This window comes from Strix aluco, chromosome 18 (genome assembly GCF_031877795.1).
Source record: "Strix aluco isolate bStrAlu1 chromosome 18, bStrAlu1.hap1, whole genome shotgun sequence".
In the NCBI taxonomy this organism is placed as follows: Eukaryota; Metazoa; Chordata; class Aves; order Strigiformes; family Strigidae; genus Strix; species Strix aluco.
This window is the reverse complement of record NC_133948.1, coordinates 4,371,186-4,393,160: the sequence shown is the minus strand read 5'-3', so window position 1 is coordinate 4,393,160 and position 21,975 is coordinate 4,371,186. Positions and strand designations below refer to the sequence as shown.

The following is a 21,975-nucleotide window of genomic DNA, read 5'->3' as shown; positions in this document are numbered from 1 at the left end:
GGAGGGATAACCCATCAAGGTTTGTGTGTGCCCATCCCTGTCCCATCAGGGCATCACTGCTGCTGCTGCCCCGGGCAGTGGAGCTCCCGGGGGCCAGCAGTGCCAGCAAAGGCAAGGGGAGCCGTGGTCTCCCACCAGCGAGGCTGATGTATCTTGGCGGGTCTTTTCCCCCTCCTTTCCCTTTTAAGGCAGCGTTTTCCTCCCTCCCAGCCATACCAAAGAAAGGAAACAACTTGAAAGTGACAATTTTCAGCTATTTATCGCTTAGAAAGCGCAGCAGTGAGTTTGGAGAAAATGTGCATAATTTTCCAACAATAGCCCCATTTGACTTCTGTCAAAGTAATTTAATAACTTAACCAGCACTGCTGGCACCACGCTGGTTCCTGGCCTTAGCACCCAGGCTAATGGGACTTGAAATGGGAAATCTTTTCAAATCATCGTTGCAAGTGACTCATTACAAGGCAGATTCCAGGTAAATCTTTGTGCGAGGTGATACGTGACTCAGAGGCGCAAAGTAAAAGGTAGTTATTGCTCTTTGTAAGAGCGCCTGAGAGGAAACAATGTATTTTTGAGATTAGAGACAGATCTCTTGACATGCTCCCAAGCTTTATGCTCCAAGCCTCATCTCTTGTTCTGCTGCTGGGGTGGGCTATGGAGCTGAAGAAAGGCATGAGCAGGGGGGATGAAATGTCACGGGCACAGAAGTGCTGGGGGGTTGTTATGCACGAGATGGCCACTGGCTCTAGGGTGACATTTGGGGATGCTCAGGCAACAGCTTGGAGTCGAGGGGCCATGTGGCTGACTGGGGATTGGAGGAAGGACTTGGGTGGGGGTTATGGTGTAGACCTCGGATTCAGCATCTGGAGGGAGTGCCCTGGATCCTAGAGCTTGGCTGAGCCTGGGACAAGCCACCGGTGGATGTCTCGGCGTGGCATTCAGAGCAGCATTGAGTGGCAGTCGGGGAGAGTTTGGCCTAACACGCTGTAAACCTCATCCCTGGGTGGGTGACGGGACACCTCATTGCTTGGTTGCAAGTGAGTAAAGGTTGGAGAAGGCTGAGATTCCTGATGAGTGTGGTGCATTTGCCTGCCAAGGAAGAATGGATGTGCTCTGACGTACAGCTCTTGGGACACAGTCCCTCTGTGCCACCCATCGAAAGCTGTCTGAGCTGTTATGGAGAGAGATAAGTCCAGGGATGCACACGGGAAAGCCTTTGGGCATAAGCATGAGAGCCCTGCCCGGTGGGGACATGCTGAGATGGGACTGTGGAAGTCTCCTGGTTCTCCTGGCCCTGGCCGTGTTGTCTGGCGAAGGCTTGGGGGGAACGATCCTCACCCCAACCGCAGAAACAATCTCTCAGCAGCACTGTCGTCTGCAGCAGTGCATGGACGCTTGTGCTTCCAGCTCACTCCAAGCCGTTGGTGGCAGATTTGAGAGTGATCCTTTCTGTGTAATGATTAACCTGTCCAGCAGCACTGCCAGCGCTTTGCTTTCGCCGACCCTGACCTCCTTTCTTCTGCCACTGGCAGCTTAAATAACAACAAACACGCGCGGTGTTTTGGGATGGTCCCCAGCTGCCCCGGGGTGGCAGAGCCAGGGACACGGGCACCGTAAGTCAGCAAGCAGGGTGCCAGTGAGGTGCCTGGTCCAGGGGGAGCAGAGCTGATCCAGAGCCATGGGTGAGGAGTGAGGAGGGAGCTGGTCCTGTCCTGCAGATCCAGCCAGCAGCCAGGCTTTTCCCTTAAAATCCAGCTTCCCAGTCACTTGGTCTCCAGGCTTTTGGGCGTGTGGTTTTGCGTTTGGGTGGGGGTTAACAACAGGCGCTGAGCTGGGCAAGCAAAGAGGCCCCCAGAGCATCCCTTTGCTTAGTAAACTCTGGATCCGGGGATCCCGGCGCAGCTCTCCCAGCCCCGGGATCGTCTCCCCCTCGGAGGAACGAGGGCGTTCTCCTCCCAGGGGAGGGGGTGGAGGCAGCGATATGGGAAGTGAGAATCTCGGGCTGATCCTTATTTTTATTTCTTCCCTTTTCTCAGCTGCAGTAAATAACAGCTCCGACACCGAGAGCATTCCCTCGCCGAGGCCCGAAGCCAAAGAAGGAGGCGAAAACGGGGCCAAGGCACCACCCGGGCCAGGAGGTGACTCCGGCGCAGAACCGGCAGTCAAGTTGGAAGAGGCTCCAACACCCCCCGACGCTCCCCCCGCTCCCCCCGCCAACCCCGCTCCTGCCGCCAGCCCTCCACCGGAGGCAGCTCCCGAGCCGCCCAGCAGCGAGGAGAAGGGGCAGGAGGACCTGGTAGTGGACGTGGTGAAAACGGAGGAGCCGGAGGAGAAGGTGAGCGAGGAGCCCTGCAAGAGCGAGGTGAAGAAGGAGGAGAGCGAAGACAGCCAGGAGAAGGACAAGGGGAATGACAAGAAGGCGGAAAGCAGCGTCAGCAGCGGAGGGACAGCGGGGACAGAGGGGACGCCCAAGGCCGAGAAGAAGGAAAGTCATAAAGGCAGTAAAGGCCCCGGGGTGAACCCCGACAGCGACTCCAGCGCGACCTGCAGCGCGGACGAGATGGACGAGCAGGATGCTGTGGACAAGAGCAGGTAGGAGCGGGGAGAGAGGTGGGCAAGTGTATGACCTGAAGGCCAGACGAGCGACTCCGTTGCGCGCCACAGTGTCCACATGCGCTTTCGTGAGCTCCTCTTTGGGAATATCACTGTTCAGGCACTCCCCCAGGTGAAGGGACGTGCCCAGCTGTGTCCCTGTGTGCCCGTGACCCTTTGGTCATCGCTTGCGAAGAGGCCATGGCGCAACGGGCAGCGCGATGTCCCAGTGTACGGGTGCTACCGGGCAATGGCCACGGACAGGTGTTGGGTGCAGAGCTGCTGCGTCTGCTGGTGGCAGCCCATCTGGGTGACACGATGGAGCGGGACGTGCCCTCGGAGACAGCGAGGCACAGGCACAGGCTGGTTTGCCAGCATCTGGGGCTGGGAATGGTTTCTGTCTGAGTCGGCGCTGGCAGGAGTCACGCCAGGGACGTGTTCCCAGTGCAGAGAGGGGACGAGTTGCTCCCTTGGCAAAGATGCTGCTTGGATCTGTAGGGGTGAATTATCCATCCTGGCCGTAAAGGGAGGAGAACGGTGTGGGACATGTGAGCTTTCCTGGGGCGATGCCACTGGGTCTTCACCTGAGCTGCTGCAGTCCCGAGCCCTCCGCCCACCCCTGGGGCTGGCAGCCGAGGGCACCCCTGACCCTTCATGGATGGCTCTTGGGACAGGGAGGGGAAGCACTCGCCTCCTCCTTGGAGAAACGTCCTGCTCCCCTCCTGGCTTCTCCCACAGAGCCCTCCCCACCCAAGAGCCTCACAAATGGGGAGAGGGTTTCCTGTTTTTTTTAAAGAATCTATATGAATACATGTGTCTTCGTAGCACTGATTTTTCTAATGGCTCCTGCTTCCATCCATGCTGGCTCCTGGGCCAGGTTGGAATCCTGAGCCCACCCTGCCATTGCACATAGGGACAACAGTCCAGCTGGGCTGGAACTGGAGGCTGGCATCCCACATCCAGTGTCCTGCATCCCACACCCCACATCCCTCCCGTGGGCTTGCAGGGGGCAGTTTGGCAGCAAGATGGGTGCTGCCAGGCTGGGCGGGCTGTACGCAGCGCTGTGGATGGGGCTATTTAAAAAAAAACTGAGCAAAGCAGCGGGACGAGGCGGTAGGGAGCCATCGTGCGTCTCCACCACTCCTGACGGCCTCCGCACTTTCCCTGTGATGGATGCAGGAGCCAGTGGGTGAGTGCTGCTCGTGCGGGAGCATCCTCCGCGCTGCCCGGCCGCCCCGGGGGAGCAGCCCCTCTTGCTGCCGAGCAGCTGGAAGCAGGGCTGACAGTGTCAAGGGGTGGTGTGGATGCTGCTGGCCCCAGCCCCGTGGCAGGGCTGAGGCCTCTTGGCTGCAGCGCTCCTCTCTCCAGCAGTGGATGGAGTCCAGCACCACCCCTCCCCACCCTCTCCTCCTTCCCAGACAGGAGAAAACCTCCCAGCAAGGGAGAGTGAGGCCAGCGGGGCTGCACTCCTCAAATTTAACATTAACTCGACCAAAAACAGGACAGCAGCAGCTTGTACCGACTTCCCAGCAGCAAGGGAGCAAGTCGTCTTGGGAACGACTTTTTCATCCCCAGCTCCTCGCTGAGTCAGCTCCTATCTCACTTGTCAAACAGTTACCAGTTTCCAGGAATATTAAACATTAAACAGGCGTCCCGCAGCTCCCGGGCCACTCCTCTTATCCGGTGTGGCGATGAAGCACGGGTGATAGCAGAGCCTTGCCAGCATGGGAAAGCTGCAGCTGCCACCGCCGCCTGGCACTGCCCATCCTGGGAGCCCCATGAGCACCCGTGGGGTTGGACCACAGCCAGCTTAGAGGTTTCGGCACCATCGTGCTCCCGGCAGGGCCTCTGTGCCCTTCCCCGGTGTAGCTTTGCTCCCTTGCATTTCCCACCGGCCGAGGGCTGCTCGCTCGCAGGCGGTTACCACAGCCCCGCTGCTGCAGCGTGACTCGCGATGAGCAGGACGAGGCTGCCGAGATGCCGCGTGAGCCGCCCCGTCACCGCATCACCCGATGCTCGCCCGCCTACCCAGCGCCAGCGGGGCGTGGGTGCTCTTCCCTGCGCTTGTAAAAGCATCAAGCTGTCCGCGGCATCTCCCAGAAGGGGACGGAGGGTGGCTGGGGTGTCCCCGCGGTGAGAGGGAAGGGGGTGCGGGGTTGGCGTGAGCCGTAGGAGCAGCTTTTTTTGGGTCCTCCTGCGGTTCACACAAGCAAAGACAAGTCCGGGTTAAGGAGGTGCAGCCTTAACTCGTCAAAGCTGAAGGAGGCAGCGAATTGTCTGCGGGTCCATGCGGCATGTGCTGCCAGCGCTGCGGTTCAGCGGGAGGTCACGCCGGCCGGGGACGTGTGAGGGAGGCCATGCAGAGTCACCCGCTGCAGACCTGCAGCGCAGAGAGGAGACGCCTGCCCATAAGCCTTGCAGCGAGCCACCCCCACACTGTGCATCCTGCTCGCTGGCTCAGCCGTAGGTGCGAGGGCTGTGCCAGGCCATGGCCCTGGCTGGGGGGAGCCCATCAGGGAAATCTGGTAGCCGTCACCTTTGCCCAACCACTGCGTGTGCAAGGAATTGCATTTGGCTGTGTCACGTGTTGGTGTGTTGGCTTGTCTGGCAATGAAAATGGTCCCTGTCTCTGTGGCGGAAGGTGAAGGAGTTGGGGGAACGCGGTGTTCTGGTTACCCCCAAAGCTTCATGCCTGGAAGGGGATGTTTCCACACTGCCAGGGCTCAGCTGTATGTGTCCTGACCTCTTCCTGCTCAAACCCTTTTCCCACCCTTCCCAACACCATCGCCCATGGTTAGGGACTGGTGCTTGGGTTTGGGAGGCCCCAGGTTGGCAGCGGGTGGATACGAGATGCTGAGGGTTGTTCATCCGGTGACTTCCAGAGCAAAGCACCCACAGACAGCCCTTTGTGTGGCGCAAGATCTGCTGGGAGGGACATAATAAATTACACAATTTGCATATTGATGAATTTAATCCTGACTCTGGCTTCCAGGATCCTGGAGGGCTTTAGGAAACCTGAGGATCTTAAGTGTGCTTAAAGGGTGTTTAAATGCATCTCTTCAAGCGCCACGAGTGCACAGGGCGGCTGCTGGGGTGGTTGCTCTGCCGGGGGCTGCCAGGGCTGGCAGGGACCCCGCTTGCTGATCAAGCTTGCCAGTCTCTGGAAAATCAGGCTGTTGAGCCACGTGTCCTGAAAGAATCACTGCTGAGGAGGAGAATGGTGCTGAGTGCGACCGCGGCTGCTGAGATCTGTCCCATGCCACTAGCGGTGACAGTGACATGGAGCTGGGCCAGCACTACCGGGTCGGTCACCTCCTGGTGAGCACGGGGACCTGTCTCAGCCCAAGGGTGACACGTTACCAGCCTGGCAGCGCTGGCGTCAGGGGTGAAGTGGCAGGAGAGGAGCTCTTTGCTGGCACCGGGAGCTGAGCCGGCTGGCAGCCTGCGCTGGCTACCCTGCCTCCCAGATGAGGCTTGCCCAGAAAAAAATTGTCCTTTTTAAAAAATAATAAAGAAGAGATTGGCTTCTTTTGGGCAAAATCAGAGCCCAAAGTGCTGGGGGAGTGGGGCCAGGGCTGCAGAGCATGCTGTGAACACAGGCCTTCCCCAGCTCAGCAGCCCCAGAAGAGCAGTGCTGGAGCTCAGCATGGCACCAAGGTCTCGGGAGCAAGTGGTGGGTGCCCTTGTCCCCAGCCACATGCCTCAGCAGATTTTGGGGCATTGCACCCTTTTGGGAGCCCTGTGTCCCCCACAGCATGTCTTCACAACACCCATGTGGCTCCATGGGCAGACATCATTGCAGTTATTTGGGGAGCCACTCAGATGTGCTGCCCCTTGCCTGGCCTCCCCTGGGTGCCTAACTGGAACACCCTGGTCCCAGTCTAGAGGTGGGTCCCCTTCCCCTTGGATGCCAGACGCTGCACAGAGCGAGGGCTGGGGCAGTCCCAGCACCGTGGTGAGTTTATTCCCCACACATGGCCCCGCCACGCTTGTTTATTCATCCAAGGGTGAGCATGGAATGACCTTGAAATTTATAGGCTGAAGAGAGCAGTGAAATAACAGCTAAAATAAACAAATCAAGCTGTAAAGCTTGAAAACTATGAACTGGCTTCAGCAAATTGGAGTTGGGAGGGAGAGAAAGCAGAGATGACCTGGAGAGATGTGGTCCCCGGGGTCTCACACAAATCCAGGAGCTGGACACACCGAGGGCTTGACCCGTGGGCTTTGCACCCCTCCATCCCCACCCCGTTTCAGTGGCACCATGGAGATCCCACCCCGCACTGTTTGCGCAGGGGCTCGGCGCGGCTGGCTGGGTGTCTCCCAGGCAATTCAAACAGCCAAAGGGAAGAGCAAGTGGCGAGGGTGCAGGGCTGCACAGCCGCTGGGCTGAACACCAAATCCCACCCAAATCCAGCCTCTCGTCTTTCAGGTGATCCGAGCGTGTGGTGGCTTGCCCGGGCTTTAGCACCTTGATAAAAGACAGTCCTTGAAGAGGAGCATGAGGCTGATTCCGAGCGCTGGGCGAGCACCATGTGTGAGCTCCAGAGAGTAGCGTGATGCCCGAATGAAATCCAGACTGGTCGCCCTGCTCCATAACTCCCAGCTCTGGGCTCCAGTTCTCTCTTGGGTTTATTCTGGACAACAGCAGATTTGCTAGAAGTAGCATAGGGGATGAGTGAAAGAGGGCTCAAGAGCCTGTTGAGCCAGATGTCATGGTCTCATTTGATCATGGAGCCCTGCAGGAGCTGTCTTTGGAAAGCAGGATTTGAATCCCATCCCACTCTCCACCTCCCCTCAGCCTCGTCATCCCGCAGTAAAGCTTCCCCAGTTGCTAGCTGGATGTTGCTGGGCCGGGTTGCGTTCCCCTCTGTGCCTGCCCTCGTAGACCAGAACGACCCGGGGACACCTCCAGCCCACCAAGGTTGAAGTCAAGACACCTCCCCAGCGGCTGCGGGTCCCCTGTGCTTGGGGCAGCACAGCAGATTTTCCTGCTGAGCCACCTCCTGTCAGACAGGCATCCTCATGGTCGATGCTGAGATCTTCAGAGTGGTAGTTGCCATCTAAACAGGTTTGGGGCCAGGGCAGCAGCTTGCAGGGCTGGAAGCCCAAGTGCATGATGTGTTCAAGAGCCTGGATTCCCAGCAGCGAGCAGCGGTCCAGCACCTCTGATGAAGAGGATGTCCTTTAGACTCAACAGCATAAAACAGGGGTGCAGGGTGTAGGGGAGCGATGGGACGTGGAGCTTGTTCACGGTTGATGTGCGTGTTTCGTGCCCAGGTTGCTGTCCCCGCGGCCCAGCCTGCTCAACACCGCCAGTGACGCCAGGCTGAACTCCTCGCCACAGAAGCCGCTGGACCTGAAACAGCTGAAGCAGCGTGCTGCTGCCATCCCTCCCATCGTGAGTACCTCACCCGAGAGGGCTGGCACCGGGAGCGCGACGGCTGCGTGTGCCTCACGCGTGCTCTTCCCTCGAGCTGCGTCCCCTGCGTGGCGTGCGTCAGGGTTGTGAGGATGCGCTCGTCCCTGCGGACAGCCGAGCTCGGGCTCTGCAGGGAGCTGTGCCCGGGCAGTGCGAGCCCCGCAGCAGGCAAGGTGCTCTCTGTGAGGAGCGTGTTCCCAGCTGCGGGAGCAGCTCTGCCAGCAGCGCTTGGATGTCCCTTGAGCTCTTTTATCAGAAAGTCGTGGGAGATCTGGACAGAAAAAGCATCTCATTGCCACATGACTGCTGCCTCCCGTTGCTTTAAAAAGCGAGTGTGCACCTTCCCAACCCTGTGCTTCTCTTCCTCTCGTGCGCTTGAAGGGTACCACATAAGAAGCATTTATGCAAAAAGGTTCCTCTTTTTGGCTACCCAGTAGCTGTGTACTGAAAGAACATGTATTCCCCGAGGCTGATGGTTCCTCCTGGTGCAGTGGCTTGGGCTGTGACAAAAAACACCCCGGTATCTCCAGGGTCAACACCAGAGGAGCAGCAGCACAGGGTGGGCCAGGAGGAAATCCCTGCTTTGGGGTTTTGAGTACTCAAGGAGGACCCGTTCCTGATGCCCTTCCAGTTTCCTGTGTTACAGCTTAAGATGTGGCTGCTGTAATGTAACTTCTGGCAAAAGCTACAAGCACTGAACTATAGATTAGAGGTTTTAAACAAGGAAAGTCTGAGGCTCTCCTGTAGTGTCACCAGCACAGAGCTGATACTCTTTGTTGTGGGCTTTTTTAATCTCCTGTGGTTGGTGAGCTGTGGAGCCATGTTTGGGCTGGTAAGACTTGCAGTGATAGTGTGGGGCAGGTGCTTCTCGTAGCACCTTAACGTCTCCAAGACTGTTACGGATGTCGGCAGCACATGACAAGTGTCACCAATTCTTGTTTCTTTTCAGATTTCCGAAGGTTTCTCAGAGGGGCTATTGCAGAGTGGAAGTGTGAAGCCTCAGGTGCCTCCCCATGCCTTGGCCCTCTACCAGCAGCAGATCACAAAAGCCCACGAGTCTGCCCGCGAGGACGTGCCCCCGAGCAAGCTGTCGCAGGCCCAGCAGCAGCAGGCTGAGAAGGAGCAGCAGCAGCCAAGCAGCAGTCCCAGGGGAAAGAGCAGGAGCCCCGCTGTTGGTGACAAGGAAGGTAGGGGATTGAGCGTGTTTATCAGCACAGAAATGCCTGGTGTGTGCAGCTGTACGCAGCCGGCAGCTTTCCTCCTCTTAGGTGAAAGCTTCCTTCAACCCTTGAAAGCTCTTTAATAGCATCTTGAAGCAGGACGAGAGAGGCATGGCTAATTTCCCATGTTCATTAGACAGTACATCATGTCTCATTGAGCCTACAGCAAACACCGGGCCAGTGTCGAGCGCTGAGGAGGTGAAGATTGCCTTTATTAGTGTCTCTGCCATTCACTTGAGAGCAAAGGGGCCTGGAGGCATGCCAGGGCTCTGGGTACAATGGCTCTTTTCTACCTTGCTGGCTTTCTATAAAGAATGCTTTTAATGCTCAGTGGGGACCATTATTTCATTTAAAATCAATGCTAATACTGTGACTTGGAGTCCAAAGGTTCCTGTAAAGATTCCCAGTGCTTTCTCCCCGGAATAGCTCTGATGTGGTTTGGCTGCCTAATGAGCAATTCAGAGTTTCCCACCGTAGAGCATCTGAAGCGTTATTAGCTTGAGCACCTGGGGATCAAGGTTAAGGAGAGACAGGAAGTTCTGATGAGACCATCCTGTAAATGTGTTTTTAATCTGAGTGTCAGAGCCTGTTCCAGTTCAGAGTCTGTGTTCCTGCCCCTCGTAGCCAGCCTGCGCTTCAGCTGCATGTGAAGATGAGATGCTGTCACCCGTGGCACGATCAGAGGAGCAGGGAAGTCGGGCTGGGTGGGTGTGATGTTCCCCAGTGCTGGATCCTGCACGGGGATGGGTGCAGCTGCAAAAATTACCTGCTTATGCATGGAGATGGAAGGTGGATAAGACTACACTGACGAGGCAGATCTGCACAGGACCTGGGCTGCGATCTTTGCTGGAAAATCGCTATACTAGTTCACCCTCCAGCAGCCAGGATCTTAGCAGCCTGCTCTGCAGTGTCCAGACCCAGATATTTATTCTTCAAGCTGTCATGTCCCTCTGGACAGAACGATGTGCTTGCAAGAAGAGTTGGTTGCTGGCACTTGGCCAGACTTTCTTTAAACAACAGATAGCACCATGTGTGCATCACGCCTCCAGAATGGTTTGCATATAAGCAAGGAAGGTGACTGCTCACCTTGAAAGAAAGGGAGTTTCCCCCAAGCTGTGTTGTTGCCACCCGTGAAGTCCCATTTCCAGCTGATCTCGTCCAGCTGTGCTCGTGTTTGCTGCCCAGGCGGAACAGTTCCCCTCCAGCTCTTCCCCCGCAGCGGCAGGTTTGATCTCCTCCTGCGCCATAATCCTGTGCGGATCTGGTCTTGCAGAGCTCAGCTTCCTGGTGAGCTGGGTGGCATGGCCAGCGCTTGAACCTGGAGCTCTGCATCAGTGGTGTCCCAGTGCTGCAGCTCCAGCTTCCTCCTGGTCGCTGGAGGATGAAGAGATGAGGCAAATTTGTGTGCGTTAGGTACAAGGCCAGGTTTAGGGGCTTGAGATTAATCATGCCATTCTGTGACCTGTTGGCACCATTATTAAATGCGAGGGTCTGATACCCAGGTGGATTTTTTATGGCTTTGTTTTCTGCAAAGCACAAATGATATGAAGCACTTTATTCTGTAGTTCTCTGAATCTTCCATGTTAATGAAACCATTTACGCCTCCTTGTACCCCTGCAAACATCTCAGCAGGTCTTGGGGCTCCAGCTGTGATCTCTAAACCCTGCATAGCTGTGCATGCATGCTGGCTACCCGTGGTGGGTCTGGGTTGCACGGGGACCCTAGGGAATCATAGCCTGGTCTTCTCTATTTGTGGTGGGAAGGCATCTCCCATTTGAGAACTACCAAGTTTGTGATGAGTCACCTCAAGGGAAGAAATCAAGTCCTCCAAAGCCCTGATTTCAGTAGTTATGGACTCAGGAGATGGCTCAGTGCTGTCTCTGCCTCTTGGAGCACATCCCAGCTGTGGATCAGGGGTTAGAGGGGAGATAGCCAGATAGTCCTGGCAAATCTGTGAACGTCCCTTCCCTCCCCTGCTCTCTGAGGCGTCCCAGTGAAGTGGCAAACGCCCAGACTGTAGACATCGTGCTGCCCCACCGCCTCTCCACGGGCCTCGTGTTAAACGGGAGAGTCCAGCACAGCCTGAAAAGCCTTCAGGAGCGTGGCCCCATGCCACCTCCTTGCAAGGGGCCAGCTCCGCCAGAGCAGGTACTTCCGTTCCTCCCCTGCTCGATAAGAGAGCTTGAACTCTTGCAACCGCTCCAGAGATCAACATCCTTCACACCGCTCTGGATCCGCTTCAAAGCCAAGTCTTGCACACATCCTGGCCGAGGCGTTGGCTGCCTCGCAGCCGCTGGCTGGGGCCATATCGGCTTGGAGGGCGGCCAGCCTAGCCGTACCTTCCTGAGCGCTGCCCTCCCCTGCCTTCCAAGACGAGCTGCTAATCACGGGGCCGGGCAGAGGCAGGCAGCCCTGCCTGGATCTCACCGACAGGCAGGCAGATCCCTTTTCCCATTGCCGAGTCGCCGTCGGGCATATCTTCGGTTATCGCTTGGCGGTTTGAAAGCCAGCGGTATGTTTTGTGTTGATTTAGTTGTGTTTCATTTGGCCTTTGTAGGCGATGGGGAGCCAAGAGCATTAATTTGGATGACGGATCATATAAACTCTGACTCCTTCACTCCCATTCCAGGGGCTTGATAAACGGTAATAGGAACTCTCTCTTCCCCGTGTAAGTGCTATTTTATCAAAAGCTGGCTGAGTTATAGCCACCCTCTAATGCAGGGGCAATTAGGAACTGGCCGCATTTCACAGGCTGGAGAGGCACGCAGGGGAGGGGATGGCTCCCGCGGGGAGGGGAGGAGGACGGGGCTCTCCAAGAGCCATCCAGGGTGCACGTAGCCTTGGCTGACAGTGCCTTGGCGTTGGAGAGCATCTTCAGCCGGGACATCCCAGCGCCGTTCGCCCCCGCATGAGCAGAGCTGAGCGAGGCTGAGCTGAAGGGAGGAAAATCAGGGAGTGTGGACGTGCCAGGGACTCTCCGTTGATCTGGAGGATGTGCCTGGATTCCCCCGTGCTGGCAGGATGAAGGGATCCTCTCTGGTATCCAGCATGGGGAGAGAAGAGGCTGCAGCCAAGGTCCGGCCCCACCAGGCTGCAGAGGTGAGAGTGCCTGGACACCTCTGTGTGCCAATAATGGATTTCTTTTCTCACTGAAGGGGACAAGAATAATCTCCCAGCTTCTGAGTACACTGAGCATTAATAACGATAATGCAGTAAAGCCTCATTAAATTGGGCCTTTGATAATCTACTTGCCCTATTATTAGGCTTAGCAGGATTCAGGCATCTATTTTTATCAAAAGTTGATGGTTAAAGGCTGGGTTCATTTGTGATTGCTGTTTACTGACCAGTTTCTGATTTCTGGTCAATGTGGACATTACGTAGCTGGGTCTGGGGAAGAAGGGCAGTGCGAAACTGTTTATCGATTACAAGTAAATCCTACCAAACCTGCCTCTAATCCATCCAGAAAAGGCTGTCTCATCCATCTGCTCAGCAAAGCGTGAGGATGCGCTTGGGATGGAGCTGGTGCAGATGAAGCCCCTCTTTTCCCTGGCACCCTGCAGAGGGTTTGGGCGTCCCCAGCACAGCTCCTCCATCATTAAGCACTTCTTGGCCTCTGATCAGCCTTTTTATAGCCAGGGTGAACTCAACCTGGCATCCAGTATACCCTGAGCGAGATAATTTCAGGAAACTTTTCTGCCCCCAGCCCTGGTGCCTTGCAGAGGACCAGCAAGCTGTCCCACTCCCCACAGAGGCATCTGGTCATCCCGCAGAGCCCATCCTGATCTTCATTTGCCTTTGACAGTCTTGTACAGTGTGGTTGTCCCAGGTGTTCAGAGAACATCTGCACATTATTCTCTTGCTGTCCAAGAAGCTGATGCCATTATTTCTGGCCACTTCCCCCAGCCTACAGATGGTTTATAGCCAGCAGCCATTCTTTAAGAGCGGCTGAGCTTTCGCGTCACGATGTGATGTGGGGATGAGCTTGTTCCCAGCGTGCTGGCATGTGGTGGTCCCTGGCAGTGGCATGGGGCTCCCCAGGCACCCCATGCTCGACTGCACCCCTCCAGACCCTGTTGTCCCCAGCAAGCCGGTGCCTGCTGGATGTCCCCCACATGCCAGAGGGAGTCTGATGTCGGTGCCTCTTGGCTTTAACCTCAGTGAAAGGTTTGACAGGATCATCATTAATCCCCCCAGCCCTGCCACGGTGGCTGATGTGGAGCTGTGGTCGCAGGCAGGAGCTACCCAGGAGCAGTTTGCACATGGCCAAGCCCTGGTGAGGAGCTGGACCCTGTGCTGGTCCCAGTGACCAGCTGCACGCCGAGTACCATCTCTCCTGGGTGGGGTGGGATGTCCATGGAGGTCCCAGCTGGCAGCGAGCACCAGCAGAGTCACTGACACAGACATCTGTCCTCCCCACTGCACTTTAAGCATCTGAGTAAAATAAATGCTGTCAAATGCAGGCAGTGACATTGAGGCTTTTTCTTTTTATTTTGGTTGGGGAATTCAGCCCTCATCTCGTGGCCAGGCCAGACTGAACTGAAGCCACTTCCCACGCTGCCCGCAGGGACTGCTCACCCATGGGGGCCACTGAGCAAGCTGGTTGCTTTCTGTTTCCCTTGCAGAAAAGTCCGTGCATTTCTCATCCCTCGCAGAGGCTCAGAAGCTGAGTGCGGAGCCGACAGCTGCCTCATGCTGGCCCCCTGTCCTGTCCTATTCCCGGGATGTGATAAAAACCTCTCCCCAGGTGGAACCCCACTTGTTTCAGTATAACCCACCAGGCAAGTACAAGCCTCTGGCTGCATGGTGTGTGCCCTCCGTCCCGACCTGGGGAGGAGCACAGAGGTTGCAGCCAGCATCGCAGGTCGCGCTCTTAAGTCAGTGAAGCTTTTTGGGGAGGGGGTAAGAGAGAAGCTTCAGCAGAAACCTGCTAACACCTTGCTTTGGCCTGGCACGGAGCTCCCTTGCTGCTAATGCAGCAGTCTGAGGGTGGCCAGGCAGGTCCCCCAGCTCTGGGCAGGGCAGGTTTAGGGACATGGTTTGTCGCAGAACAGCGTGGGTGCTCCCTACACTGCCCTGGGTGCAAAGTTGGGCAGGGTTTATCCCTTGCTGTGCCATCCCTCTCTGGGTGGAGGGCAGATGAGTCAGGTATAGAACATCCTCAGGCTGCAGAGGGGTCGAGGCAGTCATTTAAACTATTCCAGTCCTTTCCAAAATGATCGCATGACTTGGATCCTAGTGCAGGCTCACAGCCTGCTCACAGCAGGTTCACCGCCTCCAGCCCCTGCTCCCTCCCTTGCCCCTTTTCTCCCCGATAGCCGCTGCCACTCTGCCTTCCCTCGGTCTTGCTAACGCTCATGTTTTCCACACAGGACACCCCATCCCGCTAAACCTGCATGAGAGCTCTCGCTCAGGGCTGCAGAGGCTAGCAAGCATCTCCAACCCTCCTCCCCTCATCTCCTCCACCAAGCACCCCTCCGTGCTGGAGAGACCCGTCGGATCCATTTCCCAGGTAGGGTATTGGGGATGAGCGGTGCAGATGCCTGCAGGGACCGGCAGCCGCTCCTGACCTCTCCTCTCGCACGCAGGGGATGCCCATCCAGCTCCACACGCCCTACAGCTCCGAGCACGCCAAGGTCCCCGTCGGCTCCATCACCATGGGCCTGCCGCTGACCATGGATCCCAAGAAACTGGGTAAGAAATTGGGAGGCGAGTGATTTCTTGCATGCTCCCAGAGCAGCAGGGAGCAAACTTGCCAGCAGCGTAGGGGAAAGGAGGAGCACAGGACACAGCAAGGGAGTGCAGAGGGACCTGCTAAGAGGATGAAAGGATTAGTCCATCAGGAGAGCAGAGACACAGGGAGCTAAATTTGTGCAGTATAGAAAAGCTTGGTCAGGGACGCATCCCAGCCTATAAATACCCTCCGACTAATACTGTGATCGAAGGAAGGAAATATATTGCCTCTCCCCAGGCTGCTCAGATAAAGAGCAAATGGCCTGAAGTGAACAAAGGAAGTGTTTAGTCTGCAGATTTGGAAACATTTCTTAACAGCGGGAGGAGTTGGAGCAGGACCGAGTCTGGGGAGGGGGGATCCAGGCCCTATCTCCAGGTCTACCCGGGTCCCGTTATAAACCAGCACTTGGTTTTCAATGCCAGCCCCGCTCCTGGTGCAGGCAGCACCCGGCAGTGCCTTCGCCAGGGCGAGAACAAGGATCTGGCTTTGCTCGACGGTGGTTGTGTGTCCTGCCGACCGCCGTGGCCTCGGCGAAGGCCATCCCGACATGGCGGGGATGGCAAAGGCGCCGAGGAGGTGCCAACCCGGGGCTGGCAGAGATGAAAGCCTCGAGCAGCTGAGGGCTGTGGCCCCATGCCCTGCACCTACTCTGATACATGGTTAATGTTTTCCAGTGCCTTTTCCTGGAGTAAAGCAGGAACAACTTTCTCCTAGAAGCCAGGCCAGCCAGCCGGAAAGTCTGGTTCTGCAGCCGTCCCAGGAGGGCTCCATCCTGCGGGGTGAGGAGCTGGGGGTGGGAGGGGAGGGATGCTGGCACTGCCAAGCCTGGCAAACGCCATGCTGGCTGTGGCTGCCCAGTGATTTTGGGTTTGATTTCTGGGGTCGTGCCCAGCCGAAGGGGTCTATTCGCCCCTTTTCTCCGGCGTTGCCAGTGGGGTGACAGATAGGTCTGTACAATGGCTCAACGTTTTTAGCCATCTCCCCAAATCAGGGCCTCGTGCACTGATCCTGGTAGAGGTTTTGTGTTCGAGAGGCATCCCAAAATCTGTTGGTTAAGACAAAGCAAGACCTGTTTAAATGCCATTAATTAGTTTTCAGGCTCTTTGCTGCTGCAGCTGGGCAGGGACCACATTTAGTTTAAACCTAGCCCTCCCATGTTTCTGTCCCCATTAGCTAGGTAGAATAAAATAAATGCAAAAGTGTTGCTTTTAAGTGCAAATTCTGATTTGTGAAACCCCCCAGCTAAGGCAGTCGGATGCACGAGTGCAGTGGGCTGGCTCCAACCCAGCACAGATAGCAAGCAAACGAACTCAAACCACCCCAAGCTGCATCTCGCCAGCGATCTGATCGCATCAGGAGAGGCTGAAACAGGCTGTGCTTCCTCCCAGGCCCATAAATCTGCCCAGCCCCTCCTTGAAGGCAGCAGGGAGCTGATAGCTTCAAAATACCCTTTTTTACCACCTCCCAGCCCCAGGCTCACAGGGCTGGGTCCCTCGGGGGACCGGGTGGGAAGGGCTCTGTGAAGCATGAGACTTAACACTGACGTCTCTTGGAGGGCTTCCCCTCCAGTACCTCAGCTTGCCAGAGATTGGGTCGAATCCTGCGCTTAGTCAGTAGTCTCAGTCCCACAGGTTTTCTACTGAACGGCAAATCCAGCCCCCAGCTCACTGTGTTTTTGTCCCGCAGGTACTTCCCTCAGCTCTGCCTCGGGAGGGAGCATCACCAAGGGAACACCCACATCCAGACCTCCTCCAGAGTCGCCCATCACCTACCGAGGGTCCATCACACATGTAGGTCCCTTGTCTCTGGCGGGTTTTGCTTCCTGGGTGCTGGCAGCTGCCTCTTGCGGTGCTGGATGCGGGGACCAGGGGTTTGTGGGGTGCACGGGGCTGAGCAGCGCAGGTCTGCGATGCTGCCGTCCCATGGAGCCTCTCGGAGAGATCTTTGCAAACAGCCTCCACCCGGGATGGCGCGAGCCCTGTCCCGTGAGCTGAGCCTGCAGGAGAGCAGAGCTCGACAAGCAGCGATGCAGAGCTTTACAGCATATCTCACCCTGCTTTGGTTTTCATAGCTGTCAGGAACAGAGACGAAAGCAGCTTTAAATGACTCTGGGAAAATAATTTTGCCAGCACAAGAAACGGGAGCAGATAGAAGGAGGAGATGGGTGGAGGGCCCAGGCCAGGCGGAGGAGAGGGTGAGGCTGAGAGGTGCATGTAAGGTAGCGAGGTCTCCTGCCAGGGCTGAGCGTGCTGCGCTGGGGGGTCCTGCCCAAAGGCTCTTTTGAGCAGGAAGATACTTTGGCCTTAATCTCCACCATCCATCTTCGAAAGAGCAGCTGGCAAGCGGGCGATAGTTTTTTGCAGTGTGAGTTATTGCTCATCTGGTAACAGAGCGGAGAGCATTAAAAAAAAAAAAAAATCTGTTTCCCATGGGGATTTTATCTGGCCATAATTCAGATATTTAAAGCCACTTGCGCTTAGATTTTTGCCTGCCTCCTTCAAGGAGGGTGACCATTGTTCCCTTTGTCCGTGGGGACCTGAACCTCAATCCTGGCCCAGAGCAAAGGCTTAACTTGCCTGGTGCCCTGCATCCAACAGCTGCCAGGGGAAGATACTTGGGGGCTGTAAATAACCCATCAGAGCAAACGCAGGCTCCATCCCCTCTCAAGCTCCTGCAGCAGCTCTGGGCAGCAGTGGGTGGGCATGAAGGGTCTCAGGCACCACATACCAGAGACCAGATGAGCAGAGTTTGATGAGACATTTTTACATCCATCTAGATTGCTTTGTTTGGCTTGGGAATAAGGTACCAAGCCCAGACCCAAGGCATGACCTGCCTCTCCTGCTGGCCCAGCAGCCTGCATCCCTCTGCTCCCATTAGGGAGAAGGAGCCCCCTGTTCCAGCAGCAGCTCCGGGTACCAGAGCTGATATTTGATCTCAGATTAGTCATCCAGTTCACAGGAGGCAGATCTTGAATATACGCTCTCTGCTCTGAATCCATCTGTCATCACTTGCTTTCAAATCCCCTCTGAGCACGTCTGCGGAAGGAAGATGACTTACCTGGGGCTGGGGCAGTCAGCTGGGAAAGCCAGTACCGGGTGTACTGTGAGGGCAAACGATCAGAGGCTTGAACCTGCGTGCTGGCGTGTCCTGGCGGCGGGGTTTTGGGGACCGCTGGTGCTCAGAGGGCTTGGTACAGAGCAGGGACATCTCTAAGCTGGGGTGGGGAAATAGTCTGCAACAACCTGGAAGCACCAGCAAAGCTGGCTGGGGCATCACTTCCCTGAGGCTTCCCACGAGCATCAGTCCTGGGGGCTGGTGGGGTTGAATGAGCAGTGTAGGCAGGTGTCAATCAGAGCTCTTCTCTGACAGCATTGCTGGGCCATCCCTGCGATGGGGAGGGGGACCATCACCCCGTGGTGGCTGTTCTGACAGCTTGTGAGGGCAGAGGGGTGTTAATCACAAGCAACGTCTTCAAGGACATCTAGCTCTGGGTGTTTCGAAGGGGATTCAGAGGGGGGCAGGTGGCTCTGAGCTGTGTCCGTGTGTGCCTCTGGGCAGAGAGAGGTTTCAGTTCTTACCAGTTTGTGTAAGGAGCCTGATGCTGTTTCTGTTGGAGAGCTAACCGACAGCTTTCCCTCCCTGACCTGCTCCCGGCCCGGTCGCGGTGTCGCCTGCCATCTCGCCTGGGCGTGCTGCCAGCCGCCAGCTCCTGCGCACAGGCAGCTCCCTCAAGGTCACACTTGCTGCCAGCAGATGTGTCCTGGGTGGGCAGGACATCCCCGTGGCTCCTGGACCGGGCTGGGGAAATAGGCTGCAGGGAAAAAGCTAACACTGGAGCAGTCCTTGCCCTCATTGAGGTGTCCCCGGGGAGGCACCACCCTGTCTCCCCAAACCTGCGGGGTGGAAGCAAGCCGGGTAATTTACTCAGAAACACACAGGGCGAGAGAGTTGCTGTTTTGGAGGTCTGCGCTGTCCTTACCCCCTGCCTCTTCCCAGCAGCCTCGCACAGATCACGTCCCTTTTTACCGCTCCTCATTATCGTCCTCATCAATAATTAAGCTGCAAGTGCCTCGCTGTTGGCTGCACCAGGAAGCGGAGGCCGGGCGCGCTCTCCCTCCGCTCAGCCTCCTGCGGGGAACAGCCTGTCCCCGCGCGCGCACTTGCTTAATTGCTTGTGACACTGTTAAATATGGATCTTGGTGGCTTTCCAAGGGCACCCCGGCAGAAGTGCTGTACAAAGGAACCATTACCAGGATAATCGGAGAAGACAGCCCCAGCAGAGCAGAGAAGGCGAGAGAGGATGCCATGCCCAAAGGACATGTCATCTACGAAGGGAAGAAAGGCCACGTGCTGTCCTATGATGGTAAGTCATAATCCTCTGCCTTTTTAGGGCAGGCACCGGGGGTTTGTGCTGCTGTGGCTGGGAGTCGGGAGCTATTTGAGGAAAGGCTGACAAAGTGCAACGGGCCAGCCTCGCATCTTTGCTTCCAGTGTCATTTCTTTCCCTTCCCACCCCTCTGCCTACAGCCCGGCCGGGTTTCCCTCTGTCCTGGGTGGTTATCTTGCCTTGGAGGTGGCTTTGCTGGCAGGCAGTGGCCACGGACAGGGTCTCTGGTTTTGGTTGGTTCTGGGGAGCAAGGGAGAGGAGAAGACCAGATGGGAAGGTATTGCCTTCATCCCTAGCACCCTGTGCAGGAGGGCATTGTCCAAAAATGCTGAGAGCATCCCCAAACTCTTAGGCCAAGGTGGGACTCAAGAACCTGCAAGGTGGAGGCAAGTCAGGTATAAAGATTTATTCGGAATTAGATTCCCACCTGCAACGTCTTGGGCACCGTGCAGCTTTCCCAGTACAGGGCTGCCCTGCAGGAATCCTCCTGGGCCTGGCAGCACCGTGCCTCAGCGTCTTGTGAGCTTTGCTACAGCAACTGTAGCTATCAGAGGGGGCAAAGCCCTTCCTGCATCCCACAGCAGCCTGTCGGGGGGGGGTGTGCATTGGCCTGTTGCCGGCTGCTGTCGCCCAGAGGCACTGAGGACCTGCCCGGAGCCCCGTCAGGGGTAAGAAGCTGTCCCCAGCACAGAGGGTGTCACCTGTTAACGGGGCTGACGCTGCCTGGCTGGGGAGCAGTGTGACCAGTACGGTGAAGCAAAGCCGGGGGAGCAGCCGGGCTGCTCCTGAGGGGGCTCTGGAGAGACCCCAAAGCCATGTTGGCGCTCACCCCCCTCCCCACTGCACAGTAACGTGCTTCCTCAGTAAATGCCGACGGTGCCTCGCTGCGTTAGCGGTATCAGCAGGCAGTCACCAGCTGCTCCTGCCTCCTCTGCGCCTGCTCGCCTGATCGCAGCACTGGCCATCAAAGCTGCTCAGCGAGTCCCGGTGGCTCCCATTAGAGATGAGCAGATGTTCTTCTCCAGTGGAGCTGGAAACGACTCCTCCACGCTCGCCTTTCGCCATGTGCTGGGCCAGGCATTTCAGGCGTGGAGCCAGGCTCCTCCTGGCCCACAGCTGGGGTCGGGAAGAGCTGACTTACAGACACCGCAGCCCCGCGTCCTCTTGGGGTGCAATACTGGCGTGTGCTCTGGCGTGCACAGGGACGGCTGTCCTCATGTGTCACCTCTGCTCTCGGTTGAGTTTGGAGATGACTAAGGAGCAGATCCTAACCTCCACCGCACTCACACATCTCAGCAGGTATCTCTGGTCGGCTGCGGTGCTGCCTGAACCCTCTGCTCACCTCCCCAGGGCGGCCGCATCCCTCCCTGCAGCAGAACATCCCTTTCAGCCTTCCTGGCAGCCCGGGCCCCGCGGTCAGTCCTGCGGGCAGAGGGTGTCCTGCAGAAGCCCCTTTCCTCTTGCTCACACGTACAGGCAGCTGGTTTTGCTGCAGGCTGGTTGTTTCATCTGGGGCCAGAAGCAGAGGGTTCAGGTCACATCACAGAGGGACAACTCGCATGCTTCAGCTGATGCCACCTCTGTGTGTGCCCTGGGACCGCAGGGACCTTTCAGGACATGGCTCTGCGCCGTGCCTCTCGCCCATGGTGTGGAAACCAGCTTGTCCCATGCCTGCCCACATTCGCTGTCAACTCTAGCCCAGATAAAAAGTGTCACAGCGGGAGACTTGTGTCTGGGTGCCCTTTGGGACAGTTGGCAGGGCTCGGACCAGGGAGGACGCAGGAAGCATTTCAGGACTTGTTTGTGCAAGAAGCTATTTTAATCTCCTTTTCCCGGGCTTGGAGTCGAATGAGGTTGATCTCAAAAATGGTGCTGCCAGGGGAGAGATGGGGAAGGCTCCCGGTGGCGTGGGCTGCCCGTGCCCATTGCTGGGATCCCGCTCTGGACAGCAAAGGAGACCTGCAGACCACACTCTTCCCCATTGCATGCACTCATCAGTGTCAGCCCATCTGCCCTGCTGCAGCCTGAGCCCATTGCCTCTCATCCTACCCACCGTGGACATAGATGAGGAATTAATTCTTCCCTCTCCACAGCAACCTTTTACATGCTTGATAGCGTTTATCGCATCCTGAGCAATCTCACTTGCTTCTGCAGCCTAGCCAGCCCTGCTGCCTCTCTCCTTCCCCCCGTGCAGCCTGGCGAGGCTTTGCAGCCTGGAGCGGAAGAGTTAAAAAAAAAAATTAAATAAGAAAACTGAAATTGTTGGTGATTATGAATTTTGGCAAGCAGAAAAAAAATTGCAAATTCTTTAGTGTCATGAGGGTGCTTAAAATAAAAGAGCTGTAATGAGACGAGATCCTGTAGCATGTGCGAGCTGAATTGTGCTAGATTGGTTATTCTCATTCTGCATATGATTGCTGATGGCTTCTGCAAGGCAAGGGACGTGGGTTTGGAGTGATTTTCTTTCTGTTTAGTCTCTCTTCTCCCTCGCGCCCTCCCCCTGCTTCCCAGCGTTACAAAGGGTGCCCGGGACCACGTCCCCTTCTGCAGAAGGGCTGTTGGCAACAGATGTGCCTTGATGACAGGGTGCAGGCACATCGCCCCGCATCTGCTGCAAGGTGCTTGGCTG

The 21,975-nt window shown here is 56.7% G+C and overlaps 1 protein-coding gene across 11 annotated transcripts in view; it reads left to right on the top strand.

The window, feature by feature from the left end:
• The window catches only part of NCOR2 (nuclear receptor corepressor 2), a 257,067-nt gene that overhangs the window by 212,079 nt on the left and 23,013 nt on the right, over window positions 1-21,975 (top strand). For all 11 annotated transcript variants that reach the window (XM_074844705.1, XM_074844700.1, XM_074844704.1 and 8 more), the window contains 9 exons: window positions 2,034-2,589; window positions 7,867-7,987; window positions 8,958-9,195; window positions 13,851-14,006; window positions 14,598-14,737; window positions 14,814-14,919; window positions 15,634-15,738; window positions 16,646-16,749; window positions 19,172-19,322. In XM_074844705.1, the coding sequence (XP_074700806.1) occupies window positions 2,034-2,589; window positions 7,867-7,987; window positions 8,958-9,195; window positions 13,851-14,006; window positions 14,598-14,737; window positions 14,814-14,919; window positions 15,634-15,738; window positions 16,646-16,749; window positions 19,172-19,322 (1,677 nt within the window). The remainder of the gene's footprint in view (window positions 1-2,033; window positions 2,590-7,866; window positions 7,988-8,957; window positions 9,196-13,850; window positions 14,007-14,597; window positions 14,738-14,813; window positions 14,920-15,633; window positions 15,739-16,645; window positions 16,750-19,171; window positions 19,323-21,975) is intronic.